The 15,980-nt window shown below is 42.9% G+C and overlaps 1 protein-coding gene across 5 annotated transcripts; it reads right to left on the reverse strand.

The window, feature by feature from the left end:
* Positions 1-658: 658 nt before the first annotated feature.
* On the reverse strand, positions 659-15,308 carry LOC124871065 (PHD finger protein 20-like). 5 transcript variants are annotated; one of them, XM_047370075.1, is made up of 18 exons: positions 15,153-15,308; positions 14,218-14,297; positions 12,622-12,793; positions 11,580-11,664; positions 11,269-11,342; positions 10,955-11,186; positions 10,774-10,857; positions 9,808-9,867; positions 9,437-9,617; positions 9,255-9,364; positions 9,074-9,178; positions 7,392-7,460; positions 7,172-7,311; positions 5,641-5,740; positions 5,296-5,491; positions 5,021-5,210; positions 3,882-4,080; positions 659-3,800 (listed from the first exon to the last, which is right to left on the reverse strand). In XM_047370075.1, exons 2-18 carry the CDS (start codon positions 14,295-14,297, stop codon positions 3,664-3,666), a joined length of 2,214 nt encoding a protein of 737 aa, XP_047226031.1. In that variant the 5' UTR covers positions 15,153-15,308; the 3' UTR covers positions 659-3,663. The 5 variants fall into 5 exon arrangements, with proteins under 5 accessions (XP_047226031.1, XP_047226021.1, XP_047225993.1 ...); XM_047370065.1 differs by having other exon boundaries at positions 7,392-7,463; XM_047370037.1 differs by having other exon boundaries at positions 7,392-7,523.
* Between the last annotated feature and the right edge of the window lie 672 nt (positions 15,309-15,980).

A 15,980-nucleotide genomic window follows, 5' to 3' on the forward strand; every position in this document is an offset into this window, starting at 1 on the left:
CCAGACTCGGCTTGTCGAAACAGATTCTCTCGAACACCGTTTGCTTCTGTGGGGCCTCGAAGAGAAAATGTAAGCAACTCTTACACCTTCATTTCCCCGTTCATGAATGAAAATACCGGATACACAGACAGTATTTCATTCTACTTAACTTAGCATATGATCGGTGATCGTATGCTTCCGTGGATCTAGTTGAATTTAGGTCTTTTTGCCAGCAAAAGACCTCAGCGCGCTGTTTCCCCTCCTAACCGGTACCTCTGGAAGGCCGTGTGGAAGAGAAAGACTTGTGGAAAGGTGGGGGCTTTTATTTGGGTAATGGCGCCACAGGAAGTCCGCAGTTACCCCATTTCCTGGCTGTGCTGGAAGAAGGTTAATGCACTTTATTTTGAAAAGTTCCAGGGATGTACCGGAGTTTTAGTGTTGAAAACCCATGGCTGTGTGGTCCCAACAACACCATCAGCATGGGATTAAGGTTGTGGCCAATCTTAAAGGAATATCTTAAACAGAAATCAGTAAAATTACGATCAATGCAAGATAAAGATCCTTGACAAACTGCATGTCTTTCAATTACGTTCAAAGTTCAGTACAAGGTTCTAGTGGTGAATCAGGGCCGTTTCCAAAATCAAGACACACAAAAAAAAAAGCCACAACATGCAGCAGGTAATGTTTTAACATTTTTATTTAACGGAACATCTCTGTTTGAAACAAAACAACCTTTCTTCCAGCTTGAAACCAAATTAACAGAGAAACGTCAGCGAGTTTACTGATTCAGTCTCTGATAAACGAGTTAATGAGGAACATCTAGAGCTCCACAGTCCTGGTGATCAAATGTCTAAACTACTGACTGAGGAGAGGACACATTAATCAAGTCAAAACAAGCAGGAAAACATGTGGAAGAAAGTGTTAAAATACATTTTCCAGGAAAAATCTACTTTCCTTTCTCAAAAAACAGCCCCTCTCGGACTCAAAGCAGTCTATCAAAATAAATCTACAGGTTTTTACAGTTAGTTTATTATACAAGCATAAAAACATTCAGATAAACACTTGAACATTTTAAAGCTGCTGGTATTCCAACTGAAACCAGTGCAGGACTCTAAAGGGGACATGAACCATGTCAATGAGCACCAGCAGTTTTCTTTGCTGGACTCTAAACTGAAATAAAGAAGCTTGAATTTTGTTAAAATAATCAAAAGATGCTAAAACTGTGAGAGTGAAAACTGAATTTGTTTCCTCAGAGAAAAAACATTACAAAGCACTGATCTAAATAAGATATAACTAGTCAAACATAAAACCAGACTGGGACCGAGCTGGGAGCTTTAAAAGCAGTCAATGCTGATTATAGACATTTTCTTCAATATAACTTATAAGCATTCATTTAAATAGATATCACAGAACTGAAATTTTACCGATATACAAACAGGCTTTAGTTGGTTTTAGCAGACTGAATGTTTACTGTTGGATCTCCTATAGAAGTGCCTCAATGAGCAACAAGTCAACTTCTTCAAGGTCATCCAGCATCATTTCATTCTGTGGTACAGAGCTGGAATGAAAACCAGAGGTCTGCAGATATAGGGCGGGTAATAGTCGACTGAACTGAGATGGATGAGGCCTCCTGCATCTCTGTATAGATCTGGTGCATCGACTTGCAGATCTGCTTCATTTTGCGCATACAGGCAAAGGCTTGGAAGCTTTTGTTCCTCATGCCTTCCTCAAAACCAGGATGGGTTTATGGATTTCAGAGTATTTACTGCATTAATAAAGCTTTTATTAATATGCTCCATATTCCTCAGTTTATCTTTATGTAAACTTTGATGTTACCAGATTATTACCAAATAACTGTGGGATCAGACTTAAGAAGATTTGCAAGAGTCTCAATTTCTGTGCAAAGTAATCAACAGTTTTCTTTCTGTATTTAAAGCAACTCTCCAAGCCCTGGTCAAAGGTCAGGTGTTTGAGTGGAGGTAAAAATGAGACCGTGATGAATCATTTTTCTATATTTAAATAAAAAACAAAGTGTGTGCACAAACTAAAACCCTGATGAGCCATCTTTTGGTTCAGTGTCTGTATTCAGTCTTGTTGGGAAAAACTGGTTAATAATGATCAGTGGTTATGTATGAACCTGACCTGAACCTGACCTTTGTAAAGTCCTTGAGACGACATGTGTTGTGAATTGGTGCTATATAAATAAAAGTGAACTGACAACTAATATTGCATCAAAAGGTGTTTCAACGTGGGCTTAGTTTATGACACACTTCTGTAATCAGGTTATTGCACCTTAAAAAGCTAAAAATAACAATAAAAATCACTTTAAAACAAGGAAAAGGTGTTGGAAATGTTTACCATGTTGCCTTCTCCAAATTGGTTACTTTGAAGAAGGCAAAGTCGAGGTGGAAAATCCAAATACCAGATAATAAGTAAAAGTGTACACTTCATATGATAAAAATCTGATCTTGCTCTGGAGGGCAGTTTCCTCGGATCAGATGATGAGGTCTGAGCTGCCTGCTCTGAGGCAAACTGCTGGCAGAACCACAGGAGCCGTGAGCCGGTACCAGACGCCCCACATTGATCATTGGGCCAGTGCGTGCTTATGAGGCCAGTACAGGCATAATTTATTAGGTGGCTGATACAATGCCCAATCCTTGACTGGAAAACACAGTTTTTCCAGAGACCTTCAGGGCTGGATAAACTCTGCTGTAATCAAGTCTTTACAGGCCCACCCCAGACCTCAGGAGCTCCTCCTTGCTTTGTAAGGATAGAACCCTGCATGAAACAACAGGATTCAGGTGGAATAATTCAGGTTAAATGATCCTCCATCTTTCCTTAGAAAGTCCAATTGAACTACAAATCCCACACATAGAATCCTTCCTGATCCTCCACCTCAGGAGTTTTGTCTGGTTTATTTGTCTTGTTCTGATGGATCTTACACCTGTGTGCTCATACAGGACCAGAGGTACCGAGGTTGTCGCTCAGTGGGTTGTAGTGTAAGCAGGAAATGTCCCAGTAGACACAGCGGGAGCATCTGCTCCGGTGACCCGCTAAATCTGGCCTATATTCACTGAATGAGCATCGTTCTGATTAAAAACAGGTGTAACAAGAGAACATTAAACCATAAACGAAGAAATCTTGCTGTACTGACAGGAGTCGCCCCCTGCAGGCCATCAGCCAGGAGTGCAGGTTTAACAGCCAGAACAGCATCGGCTTCAACGGGATGAAATTAAGTTTCTGGGGATAAAAATGAAACTCAGACGGATAAAACTGCTGCTGGTTTCTAGAAACATCTGCTGGGAAAAAAACACTTTGTGGTTTGAACAAACTTTAAAACACTCATTTTTCTTTTGAAATTACAAAACAGGAGTAATTACAGTTTGTATTAACATTAGTGCAATTACAAAATCTGACTTCTAAAATGATCTGTGTTCATGTTTGAACTAAACTAACTCCTCTCTGTGTGTCGGTAACCGGCTAAAGTTACTGATGTCAAGCAGCCGACCAGTGGACACAGCGTGGAGTCCTGCGGGACCCAGTTCAGTCAATTTAAAGAAAAATGTTTTTCCAGCAGGGACAGAACAGAAACAACTCACAGAGTGTTACGCTTTCAACTCGCTTCCTAAAGTTTCTCCCTCAGAGGACTGAACTTTATCATCATCAAACGCTCCAGATCAGAGGTCAGCGGCAGACCGCCAGACGCCTCACTGTGCACAGGTCACTCAGCAGACGTCTGATTCGCTGTTTGAGCTGCGGGAGGCGGGACAAAGGGTCCGGAGGCTCCAGCTCTCCTGAGTGGTCCAGCCAAGACTCCAGAACTGCAGGAAGAATCGAGTTTTTCTCAATTTTCTTATTAGAGTGGAAACAAAGTTAAAACCTGTCACGGATCTGTGTGTTACCGTCCAGCTCCCGCTCGATGAGGTCCATCCTGGCGCTGATCTGATGATGGAGCACCTCAACGTGCTCCAGGAGGTTCAGCCGACACTGAGCCACAGACACTGACGTCTGTCTGTGGGTGGGTTCTTCGTCATCCGTGTGGTTCTCTGGTTTTATGCTGAGGATGAGGTGGCTGTCTGAGTGGGTCACAGTGCTGGTGACCTATGGCAAAAGAAACATACATTTAACATTTAAAAACCCAAGACTTCCACATTTTCTCATACATAAATAAATGTATTTTATTGGGATTTTAAATGGCAGACAAACACAAAGCAGTGACAAACTGTGAAGTGGAAGGAAAACAATACAAATAAGAGCTTACTGGGGTCTGGATTAGTTTTCACCCCCCACCCCCAAGTCTGTAGAAACAGCTGAAAGTCTGTGGACAGATTCTCACACCTAAGCTGTAGATCTCTGCAGCTCCTCCAGAGTTACCATTGGCCTCTTGGCTGCTTCTCCCTAACCTGATTAATGCCCAGCCTGTCAGTTTGGGTGGACGTCCATGTCCTGGCAGGTCTGTGGTTGGTCCATCCTCTCTCCATGTTCAGATGATGGAATGAGCAGAGCTCTGGGAGATGTTCAAAGCTTGGATATTGTTGTAGAAACTAACCCTGCTATAACCAGTGTGTGACCAAGCTGCTTTTTAAACCTCTCTAATGTTCTCTAACAAACCTCTGAAGCCAGAAACAGATGGACTATTAACCAATAAGGTGACTCCTGATGGCTGTTGGTTGCAACGGATTTTAATTAGTTTATCAGAGTAAAAACGACTGAATACAAATGCATGCCACACTTTTTATTTTTAAAACTTGTTACAAACCATACATTGCTCCTTCATTTGACAATTATTCTCCGCTCTGTGTGGGTCTGTCACATAAAATCCCAATAATGACCAAACGTGAAGGACTTCAGGAGTTATGAATACTTCTGCAAGGCACCTTATGTCTGTACAGTCTATATAGTATATTTCTAGTCAACTATTTCCCCTCTAAGGGTTCAGACTGATCTTATAAACTAATCTTGAGGCATACTTCTCCAGGCTTTGTGAAGCTGTGTTTATCAATGGTGACTCTGAATGAGTTGATCTGCTTTCTGTCTCTACCTTCTCCTTGGCATCTCCCATCATCAGCTTCTCCTCAGCCGTTTCCCATGATGCCTCTGGTTTCTGGTAGCAGTGTTCACTGCTGACATAACAGATGGGAGGCTCATCTTTCTGGCTTGATGTCAGCTTCAACGCCTCTTCCTGTCTCCATGTTGACCTCCACAGCTGTAGGTCAGGGTGGGAGGAAGAGCTGCGAGGATGGAGACAGACATACTGAGCAGATGTTTCTGCAGAAGCACACAGATAAGCACCGTCGGGAATGACTCTGTACTCACTGTAACAAGCTGATCTTCAGCTGCAGCCCACTGAGGACCTGATGGAGGGTGTGTGTCTGGTCCAACAGGTGGCTGGTGTGGGAAATCTTTGAGGCGTTGATCTCCGAGTAGTTCTCCTTCACACATGACAGGCCAAACATGTGACCTGAGATCAGAAAATCAGGTTCTGAGAGGATCCGCTGGGCTCGCCTCCATCCTGCACGTCACAAAAGAAGAAGAATGAAGATGAAGATCCATCAGAGGACATTTTTCTTTGGACTTCTTTTCTACCCCATCTCAGTAGGGAATGTTACGAGCTTTCTGCCACATGAAGCACAGCTGTGGGAAACAAGGTGTAACTCCTACCTGAGGTTTGCCTGCAGTAGTAGCAGATGTAGTTGTGAGGAACATTGTGTTCATATAGACCCATACAGGTGCCATGCTGCCAGCAGAGACATGACTCACACTGAAGACACAGAGAAAACAGAGCTGTGACAGAAACTTACAGATTTCTTGGTTTTTTTTTCACACTTAACTGTTTCAGACCCTCAAAAGTGCTTTATAATCAGACAAAGATGATCTGAGTAAATAAAAAAACAGTTTTTGAATAAAGATTGGATTTATTAAACCAACCTGGTGCCATGTGAAGTAATCTACCCCATTGAATTATCAATTAACTGGAAATAAACAACTTTTTGAAAAACTGAGTTCAATTTAACTCAGGTCTGATTACTGCATTACCTGAAGAATCATCAAGTCAATTAAACAGAACCTGTCGACAACATGAAGTAGGTGAAAAGATCTCAAGAAGGTACACATCATGCCCTGACCTAAAGAAATTCAAGAACAGAATATAAATAAAGTTACTGACATCCATCAGTCTGGGAAGGGTTACAAAGCCACCTATAAGGCTTTGGGCCTCCAGAGAACCAGAACCGATATTCAAACAAGGATTTTTTCTGTTCTGGCAAACAGGTTCACTTCTAAGATCGTCTCTCTAACCTGTGGAGCTCCACAGGGTTCAGTTCTGGGTCCATTATTTTTTTGCTTATAACATGCCCACTTTAGCTGGCATCATTCAGTGCTTTGATGACATTTCTCATCACTTTTATGCAGATGATACTCAGCTGTGTATGCATTTTAAGCCCCATCAGTTGGATACTTAGTGTTTACCTCAGTGATTGGCTCTCCAGTAACTACCTTGTTTTAAACACCAACAAGACTGAGACCGTGATTATAGCTCCTCCTGAACTACATACAAGAAGAAGTCATCTGTCAACGAACTTCACTTACTTACATCATTACACAAGCTCAGGTTGTTTTAATACCTTCTTTCCCCTCAATAAATGAAATCAATATGTAAAAACTGAAAAACCGAGGAGAGAGTCTCCATAAACCATCTCTGGTTAAAGCAGCAGGGTCATACAACATGTCTCCTTTCGGAGGTTACATCACAAAACGGTGATATAAGTTTATTCATTTTGTGATTTTTCATTCAGTTTTCAGGATCTTTTTACCTTTAGGTACAAATATTTGCAATAAATGACTGTATTGTAGTTTAACTTTTACCAGTACGGTCAAAGAAGCAGGAAAACTCAAAAGCAGGATGTGATGGAGGGCTGGAATGACTAGAGACTGGTTTGGTATGACCCAACATACAGTCAACAGTGTTTTTCATTCTCATTCAGACACAGCTGCTTATCACGGCGCTGCCATTAAGAAACACCAAAGATATGTTAACATATAGAGTCCATGTGGTGTAAAAACCACCTGCAGGTTGTAGGTGCAGAAAATAAACTAAACATTAACAGTTTTTGCAAAAGTCAAAGTTATCACACTAGCCTATTAAAAATGCGAGATTGTTGCTGATTCTTCATGGCCCGTGTGTGTGTGTTACCTGAATCATAAAGTCGTTCTCTTCGTCCACCTCACACACGCACCTCACCACTTCACCATCATCCGTGTCCATAGCTACAGGCCACGACGTGTCCTCCCCGCTTTCAGCTGTTAGTGTCGACCAATCACTGCCGTCGTCCGCTGGAAGCAGGGAGACAAACATCTATGTTTCCGTGTTTATAAAAGAAGAGGAACATCTGGTTAGCTTTTGGTGCTCCTACCATGCGAGTGTGAAAGCTTCAGAGTGATGGGTGGTCTGTCTGGTGGCTCATCTTCGCTGCTGCCGAATCCTGCTGGGCAGTCAGAGCAAACAAGACAAACACAGGTAGGTACAGCTGTAGCACCTGACCCACCTGTGAGGTCAAAGGTGAATGTGGTAGTATTAAAATGATGAATTGAAATGTAAAGTCACAGATCATCTAAATACACTGATTTACATAAAGGTTTAATATTACAGTACAGATTGGACTGCAGAACATTTTACTGCAGAGTTTGAACAAAATGCAGAGAAAAAACAAAAAGAAAGTACACCCTGTTTTCAGTTTTTTTATCTGTCAGAAGATCCAGATCTGGTTTTTACCAAGTAAAACATTATTTTAACCTAACCTCAACCAAAACACTCAACAGATTTAACCATTTATTAAACACAGATGATGCTAAAATGGAAGAGCTGTGTGCGAATTATGGTCCACTCTACGGTCCAATGTTGCTACAGTTTATTAAGGTTAGTTCTCTTTAGGGTCCACCACAGCATTTCAATCAGGTTGAGGTCGGGACTTTAACTAGGCCATTATTTAGTAGATTTATTGCTGTGTTTGAGATCATTGTCCTGCTGAGGACCCAGTTTAACTAGGATTCAGCTGCTGGACAGATGTTCACACATTTCACTCTAGAACACTTTGGTCTACAGAGGAGATCATGATCCACTCAGTGACTGCAAGGTGCCCAGGTCCTATGACTGTAAACAAGCCCCAATCATCATGCCTCCACTACCTTGTTGACAACTAGTAGAATTTTTGCTATGATGAGTTTGGTTTTGGTGGTGCTATCCATTATGGTCAAACCTTTCAAATTTGTCCAAAAGACAATATTCCAAAAATCCTTTTGCTTCAAGTCCAGCTGCCATATTAAGTCTTTAACCCTTCCAAGCAGCCATACATATTTATTGTTTTCATATTTGACCTGTCATGACCTTTAACCTGCCAACTGAGGCCTGTAGAGTCTGAGATGGAGTTCCTGGGCTTTGGTCATTTCTCTGAGCTTCACGCTCTGACCTTGGGCTGAATCCACTCCTGGGAAGATTGGCAGCTGTCTTTAGGGTTTTCCTTTCATGAATCTATCTCTGCAGAGTGATGGACTTTAGATGGTTTAGAAACAGCCTTATAAACCTTCACTGATTGATGGGCAGCAACAGTTGCTTCTCTAAGGGCATTGCTGATGTCTTGCCGCCCTGGCATTGTGCTGACACACATCTCTACGCTCCAGAGCAGCAAACTGAGAAAGCTCCTGCTTTCAGAGAGGTGATCTCACTGATGATGATCCATTAATGCACTTTGGTGCTCGTTTCCCTTTTAAATCCTATGGAAACACTTTTTTCTATTTTGGCTTTGCTAACAAACAATGACAGTGTGGAACCTGTGGAGTATTTTTGTAGATCTGAGGTTTAAATAATGGTAGAACCTGATAAAGAACAGACTGTGAATCTTCCTCTGTGTGTTCTAGCAGAAACAGATCTCAGGGTAAGTAGAACATCAGGAAGTAACAGCTGATGTCTAAACTGAACTGCAACTCTACTGAAACACATGAGCGGGTGGAGGATGGCATCTTCTCTAAGATCCCTCTAAGGTGGGACAGTCAGAGTCAGAGGTGTGAGAAGAAAATCCAGAGTTAGATCATCCGTTACCTGACTGACTTTTCTTCTTCTTCTTCTTCTTTTTCTTCTTCCTTAGTTTGACTCGTAGGAAGTGCTTCCTCTCTCCTTTCTCCTTCCTCTCGTCCTTCTTCAGCTCTGTAAACAGAAATTAGACGTTTGACTCGTTTTGCGCTGCAGACGACTGTTTGTGAGAGACTGAGCTTGCACCCACCAGTTCCAATGATGCTCTGCTCTCTGTTGTTGCGCTGACAGCTGCTGGTCTGGATGTCGGCCTTCTTGCTGGATGGGAAATCACCTCCTTCCGAAGACGACCTCTTCCTCCTGCAGCGGCAGGGACAGTGGATGAATGAGCTGTGGAGGCTGCACAGCTCCTGCTGAGGTATCCGGACTCACCTGGAAGCTTCGGGCTCTCCGCCTGCGTCCAGCTGGTCTGAGTGGTAGTATTTGATGTGGTAGTGCAGCAGACTGGCCTTCCTGAATGACTTGGAGCAGCCGGGGGCCGGACACTTAAAGGGGTTGTGGTCCAGCTCGATGGAGAGAATAGGAGGCGGCTGGTTCTTTATCACCCTGTAGACTAACAGAGGAGACGACAACAGTGATTTACAGACTGAGAGTGAAAGAATATCTTCAATTTTCTCCTCATTTCAAGTCGTGATGAGCACCAAGGAGAGGACTCCTGGTGGAGGACACTGCCCCACCTTCACGCAGCAGATACATCTGTATTTATGTCCAACCTCTAACCCTGACCCTGTGGAGGTGCTTACGTGGCTCTCTGCTGAACTTGTGAGTGGTGGGAAGGTGAGCCTGACGTTCCATCAGGACATCTGAGGAAGAGAGGAACACTGTTAACCCTGGAGCTGGTTAAACTGGAAGCTTCAGTACTTCATCTGCTCTAAATGTCAACATTTACAGATAAGATGACAAACTCCAGAATATTGTTACTGATGTCAATCCTGTTAGGAATTCAAACTGATTTCATTCTTTTCAGGTTCAGGTAAATCATCTGGAGAACCACCACTTCACATGTCTACACTCCAAAACATCCACACTGGTCCCACCAGAGCAGAGGTTATCCCTGACTAACTCCAGAGTTTGGGAGTGGAGAGGATAGGAGGACATGCCTGCAGTCCTGACCTCAACCCCATCGAACATCTGTGGGCTCAAAGAGGGCATGCCGTCTGTGCCAGAGCAGCCAGCACCACTACACTGGTGGCCAGCAGTGTGTGACCAAGCTGCTTGTTTCAACACTCTTCATCATCATAAAACCAAACAAGAGTCAATAACAAGCTGCTGGCAGAGAGGATTCAGCAAGTTCTTCATGGGTGCAACCGACAGACTCAACTCTGCTGCTAAACCTCAAATACCTTAAACATCTGGCAGCAGATCAGGGAAATAAACAGGCTAAACATAGAAATAAGGAACCAAAAACACACATTCATCTCTCGGGGTTCTCACTTTATTTACAGCAGCCCCTCCGCTTACATTAGGACCATTATGATAACTAAAATAAATGAAGTGGTAATTGGAACTCAGGTTTTGGTTGGACTTGTCTACAGGCCCCTCCAGACTGGGAACCGAACCATAACCAGTGGAACAGTGTGTAATGTAATCCAGTTATATGTGAGATTTGAGCATTTTATGATTCACTAGCATGAGACACACATCGAGGTATTTAAGTACACAGGTATAAAGGGAAGAAATATGGGTCCGACCCGGAGTCCGTGGTTTACCTTTATCGATGTGGGCGGGATTAGGAACAGCTGCCAGGGTGGAGTCAGCTGTGATTGGTTGTTTCTGAACTCCATCACTTCTGTCTGATGGACAACAATAAGAACGCTAAGCGTTATCAACCTTTAACCTGAGAACAAACTGATGTAACAAGCATCAGGGGTCAGAGGTTAACTCATTTACTGTTTTCTGTTTTCTTCTTCGCTGGTGGAGGGGAAGATGAAGGTTCTGCTTTCGTACTCTCTTCCTCCTCAGCTCCTTCCTTCTCCTCTGATGTCTCCCCTTCTTCTCCCTTTTCCTCCTCCTCCTCCTGCGGCTCCTCGCCTCCCTCTCCTCCAGGCTCCTGCTCCTCCTCCTCACTCTCCCCCTCCTCCCATCCTTCGCTCCCAACTGCGCTCTTCTCAGATCTTGACTTCTGAACAACAGACAGAAACATCAGTGATGATCAGTATTTAGATGAAATAGTTTGAAACTGAAGAAGGTGCTGCGGTTCTTACTTCCTGGAAAGGTTTTATCTTCGTAGGCTTCACAGTCTGAACCACGCCATCATAGAACCGAACCGTGCAGGATTCTGGGATGGGAGAACAGATTTAGGCTGGACTCTGATCAGAGCTTCAAAGCCTGAATTCAGTTTGTTGTCATGATTAAATCAGACTAAGGTTCTTGAAGTGCAGCTTGAACTGGATTTATGTTTAGAAACGTCTCTTTTATTCTCTTAAAAGTGGCTCAAACATTCAGGATCCAGATGTGTCCACCAGCTTTCTGTCAGAGACTAAATCTGGGTTGAAAAAGAAAAGCTGAGTCTCACCGTCTTTGTTGACTTTGAGGATTTTTGCCGGATAGAAGCGGCAGTCCGTCCAACAGGCCAGAACCTTGGAGCCCGGAACAAACACCTGAGACAGAAAACAGGAATCCATAAGAGGGAAACAGAACAAACTGACCCGACATCATATTCTTACAGAAACACAAAGACATAATGGTGGAAATATCTGTCTGTGTGCTTTAAAGATTTCTATTAACAACAAACTAAATATTACTGTTTCTGTAACATTTCTCTAAAAAATAACCTGGCTCCAATTTCTAAATAATGTGATTAATATATTTATGAAATAATCTGGTTTAAAAAGTGTGAAAATAATCAGACTTTAGAAAAAATTGATTGTTTTTTAATGAATTAGGTTTGTTAATAAGACAAAAATCAGGTTAACCTTAATAAAAACATGTTTCATGTTCAGAGAAATAATTACTTTGCAAGTATTAAATAATCAGGTTTACAAATGATAAAATGAACATCTTGAGATGAATAAAATAATAAAGTTTTCCATCCTCAAACTTGATACAAGGTATTGGAAATAAAATAAACTGAACCGTGTCAGAAGAACCACAAACATCTGCACAGACTAAGAGTCTTTGGACTTCTAGAACATTATTTGCTTGGATCAGAGGAGGAAATGATCATTCCTTCTTGACAGCATATACAGCTCCCTCCACATCCATTCACCCACGTCCAGAACCTTAAAAAGTCCACTTCTAATCAAATCTAAGTAAATTTATTCAGGGAGAAAGAAAAAAAATCCACATTCAGAAATAAAATAAATAGATATAAAGCACACTTTATATTTAATTTAAGTTAATTGTGCCACTTTGTTTTTATGCTGTAAGATACAGAGTAAAGTCCAAACTGTCTTAATCAGCTCAGACAGACACATTATTGAGACCAGGCTAGAAGGATGGACAGGTAGAACATGGACATGTCAGATGATGATGGGGAAGGACGATAAAGGTAAATGCAGACAGAAGTTCTGGTTCTGTGCTCATGCAACAGCTACAACAGGACGCAGTGTTGGTACCGGCTGAGTCTGCGTCGGGTTCAGGCCCTGCCTCCTTAGGCTGACGCGCTCCAGTGGGCGAAGGTATGGCGAGCTCCAGTGAAACCACTCGTTGTGTCGACGGCTCCACTGGCGGTAGTGGACCAGAACCCGTTCTTTGTCGTAGTCGATCTTCTCGATAGTAGCAGGATACCTGACGGGACAACAAGCCTCCAGGGGTCAGATGATTCACATCACTATCACTCAGAACAACACAGAAGATTAGTTGGACCTTCTAGAGATGAAGCATCCAGATTATTTTAGTAACACTTTATGTTTCCCATCATGCATTTTACCACAAATAATCCTGGAAACAACATGTATGATGAAAGGGAGAAATATTTCCTATTGAGGTTCAACATCCTCCTCTTAATGACCCACTTTAATCAGCACAGAACGGATAGTGCACTTTTTCAAAGGAATCTGTGTCCACTAATCCAATGACCCGCTTCAGATCACTGGAGAGGGTCCTGGAGGAGGTTGGACGTCGCTAGGGCTGCCCCTTGTCCCTCATCCTGTTTACAATGACCATGGAGAGGATATTAAGGAAGATATCAGGTTTGGAAACCTCAGGGTGTCATCTTTGTTTTTCGCAGATGATGGGGTTTTTGTTGGGGTCTTAAAATCATGACTTTCAGAGTCTACTGGAGTTCTCACAGCCAAATGTTCGTCAGTCAGGACAAAAATCAGCTCTTTTCAGTCTGAGATCATGATTCTCAACCAAAAAAAGGAGGACTGCTCCCTGCTGGTCAGGAGGGAGTCTCTGCTTCAAGCAGAGGAGTGCATGTTTCCTGGTGAAAGCAGCATGGAGCAGGAGATGGAAACACAGATAGAGGCAGCAATATGAATGGCGTTCAGAGTAATCGTGGTTCTGATTTTATTGATGACCAAAATAATTTTGATATTTTTTCTATAATGGAGCAGCCCTAGAAGGTACAGAGCCAAAAGACAAATCAGTATATATCAACTTGACATCTGGTTATGGATACAAGCAGCTGGAACAAGGATCCTACATAGAGTGGCAAGGCTCTGCCCTTTAGAGGAGACAAGCTCCATCATTCGGGAGGAACTTGAAGCACAGCTGCTGATCCTCAACGTGAAAAGAGTCACTCGATGTGATTCAGACATCTGATGAGGATGCCTACTTGATACCTCCCAATGCAGGATTTCTATCCCACTGGGAGGAGACCAGGGACCAAACCAGAACAAGCCTTGGTTATCCCCAGGACAAGGTTGAGAAAGTGACCATAGAGAGAGGGACTAGAGTCCCTCCAGATCTGCCATTTTAAATGGAAGACAATGGATGGATATTATTTTAGCTGATCAGTATTTCTGGGCTGCACGGTGGCGCAGTTGGTAGCACTGTTGCCTTGCAGCAAGAAGGTCCTGGGTTCGATTCCCGGCCGGGGGTCTTTCTGCATGGAGTTTGCATGTTCTCCCCGTGCATGCGTGGGTTCTCACCGGGTACTCCGGCTTCCTCCCACAGTCCAAAGACATGCCTGTTAGGTTAATTGGTCTCTCTAAATTTCCCTTAGGTGCATGAATGAGTGTGTGCTTGGTTGTTTGTGTGTTGCAGACCAGTTCTTCTGCCGATCTCGAGCCTCTAGCTGAGCACCGACTTCAAAGGTGATTCCCGACCTGTCTGGTGGAGTCTTCATCTGCCAGAAAATATACAAAACAGCTGTTAAAGCTGGAGCATTTTTGTTATAATACACAAATTATATTATATTCAAAGGCAACACTTAAAATATGAATCACCTAAGCCTGCATGGTGATTGGTGACTAGATATAAAGGTAGCACATCACACTTAGTAATAATGAATTTTTGGAGGCGTTTATATACCTTTATTTGGTATATTCGTTATTTAAATATTGAATCCATGTTTGTAGTTTAGTTCTCGCAGTCGTCCAGCAGATGTAGCTGTTTGTAGAACAACTTCCTGAGTGACAGCCGTCAAACCCCACCAGTACCGAACCCCGGCCAACATTTCATCCTTTTGTTTTAGAACAGTTATATTGTTCTAGCTCAGATTCCCCAGGTATAATAAGGCAGAAATGAAATTAAAAGCGTGTACAATTAAAAACAAAGACACGCCTCCCAGCCGCGGGCGCTGACTGGCCTGTAGAGCTGTCAGTAGAAAGCAAGACCCGCCTCCCAGATCCTCAGATATTTGACAGCGGCTAAAAGCTAATGCTATCTGTTGTTAGCGTAAAACTACAGCTGGCAGCTCAGAGTTATTCACAAAAACTTGCTGCTACACTTTAACTACATTTAAAAGCAAATGCGGGAAGTTTGTATAAAAGCTGTGCAGCTGGGCGGACTGGTTCTTCATTGACTTTGAATAGATGAGCTAACAGCTAACAGTTAGCTTTAGCTGAGATGAAGCATCTCAGTCACAAGAAAAAGCTGTAGGTTTGACTCTCCGCTGCTGTTGGAGAAGCCTTCAAAAAATATCCAACCTGTGCATGAATTCACATTATTAATGAAAACAAGCGACAGACAGACCGTTTACCTCAGATCTGCTCCTTTAGCTGCTCCTCATACTCCGATGGCTGCACAGCGCATGCGCCAGGACGGAAACTCAGCTGTCCCACAGAAGGAGCTGGCAGTGCAAGTGAAGTCTGAGGAGCAGTTCTTAAATCCCAAAACAAGAACTCCAGGAGTGGCATTAAGGTTTAAACCCGACAACAACCGTCCCAGCAGCGGTCTTGATCTCCAGTAGATCTCCCGTCCTCCAGCTTCCAGGACTCCAACTGATAGTCCGGGCAATGAGAGTTATTTTTAAAGGTATCTCTGGAGGAGCTGAACAGATCCACAGCTCAGGTGGTAGATCTATTGACACAACAGCTGTTTGTTGTGTACTCTACAAATTTGGCTTTTATGCAAGCGTAATTAGAAGAACGACGTTGTTGAAAGAAAGCCAGAATAATTCCTGTTTTCTGTTTGCCAAAAGCTATGCAGGAGACACAGAAAACACGGAAGATGGAGCTCCGGTCACATCAAAACAGAAACTTTCTGCTCTACATATTCAACTCTATTTGCAGCAGAAAAGCAGTTTATGGCACCAGTCATTCCTACATTGAACTATGGTGGTAGCAGCATCATGCTGTGGGGATGCATTTCTCCAGAAAGGACAGCAAAGCTGGTTAGTGTTGATGGGAAAATGGATGGAGTTAACTCCAGGAGATTCCTGGAAGAAAACCTGTGAGAGGCTGCAGAAGACTGGAGACTGGGGTGGAGGTTCACCTTTTTTCCTATGTTTTCATCATGTTAAGCACTTTCAATTGTCTTGTTGCTGAAATGTGCTATACAAGTAAACTTGCCTTTCCTAAACATACAG

The sequence above is a fragment of the Girardinichthys multiradiatus genome, chromosome 1, assembly GCF_021462225.1.
Source record: "Girardinichthys multiradiatus isolate DD_20200921_A chromosome 1, DD_fGirMul_XY1, whole genome shotgun sequence".
Taxonomy (NCBI): domain Eukaryota; kingdom Metazoa; phylum Chordata; class Actinopteri; order Cyprinodontiformes; family Goodeidae; genus Girardinichthys; species Girardinichthys multiradiatus.

Coding starts and splice junctions, on each gene's coding strand:
- LOC124871065 (XM_047370037.1), bottom strand. CDS start 14,297: ATGAAGACTCCACCAGACAGGTCGGGAATCACCTTTGAAGTCGGTGCT. Junction 10,858..10,954: donor GAAGAAGAAAACAGAAAACA/GTAAATGAGTTA, acceptor GTTGTCCATCAG/ACAGAAGTGATGGAGTTCAG. Junction 5,741..7,171: donor AGAACGACTTTATGATTCAG/GTAACACACACA, acceptor CTGTGTCTTCAG/TGTGAGTCATGTCTCTGCTG.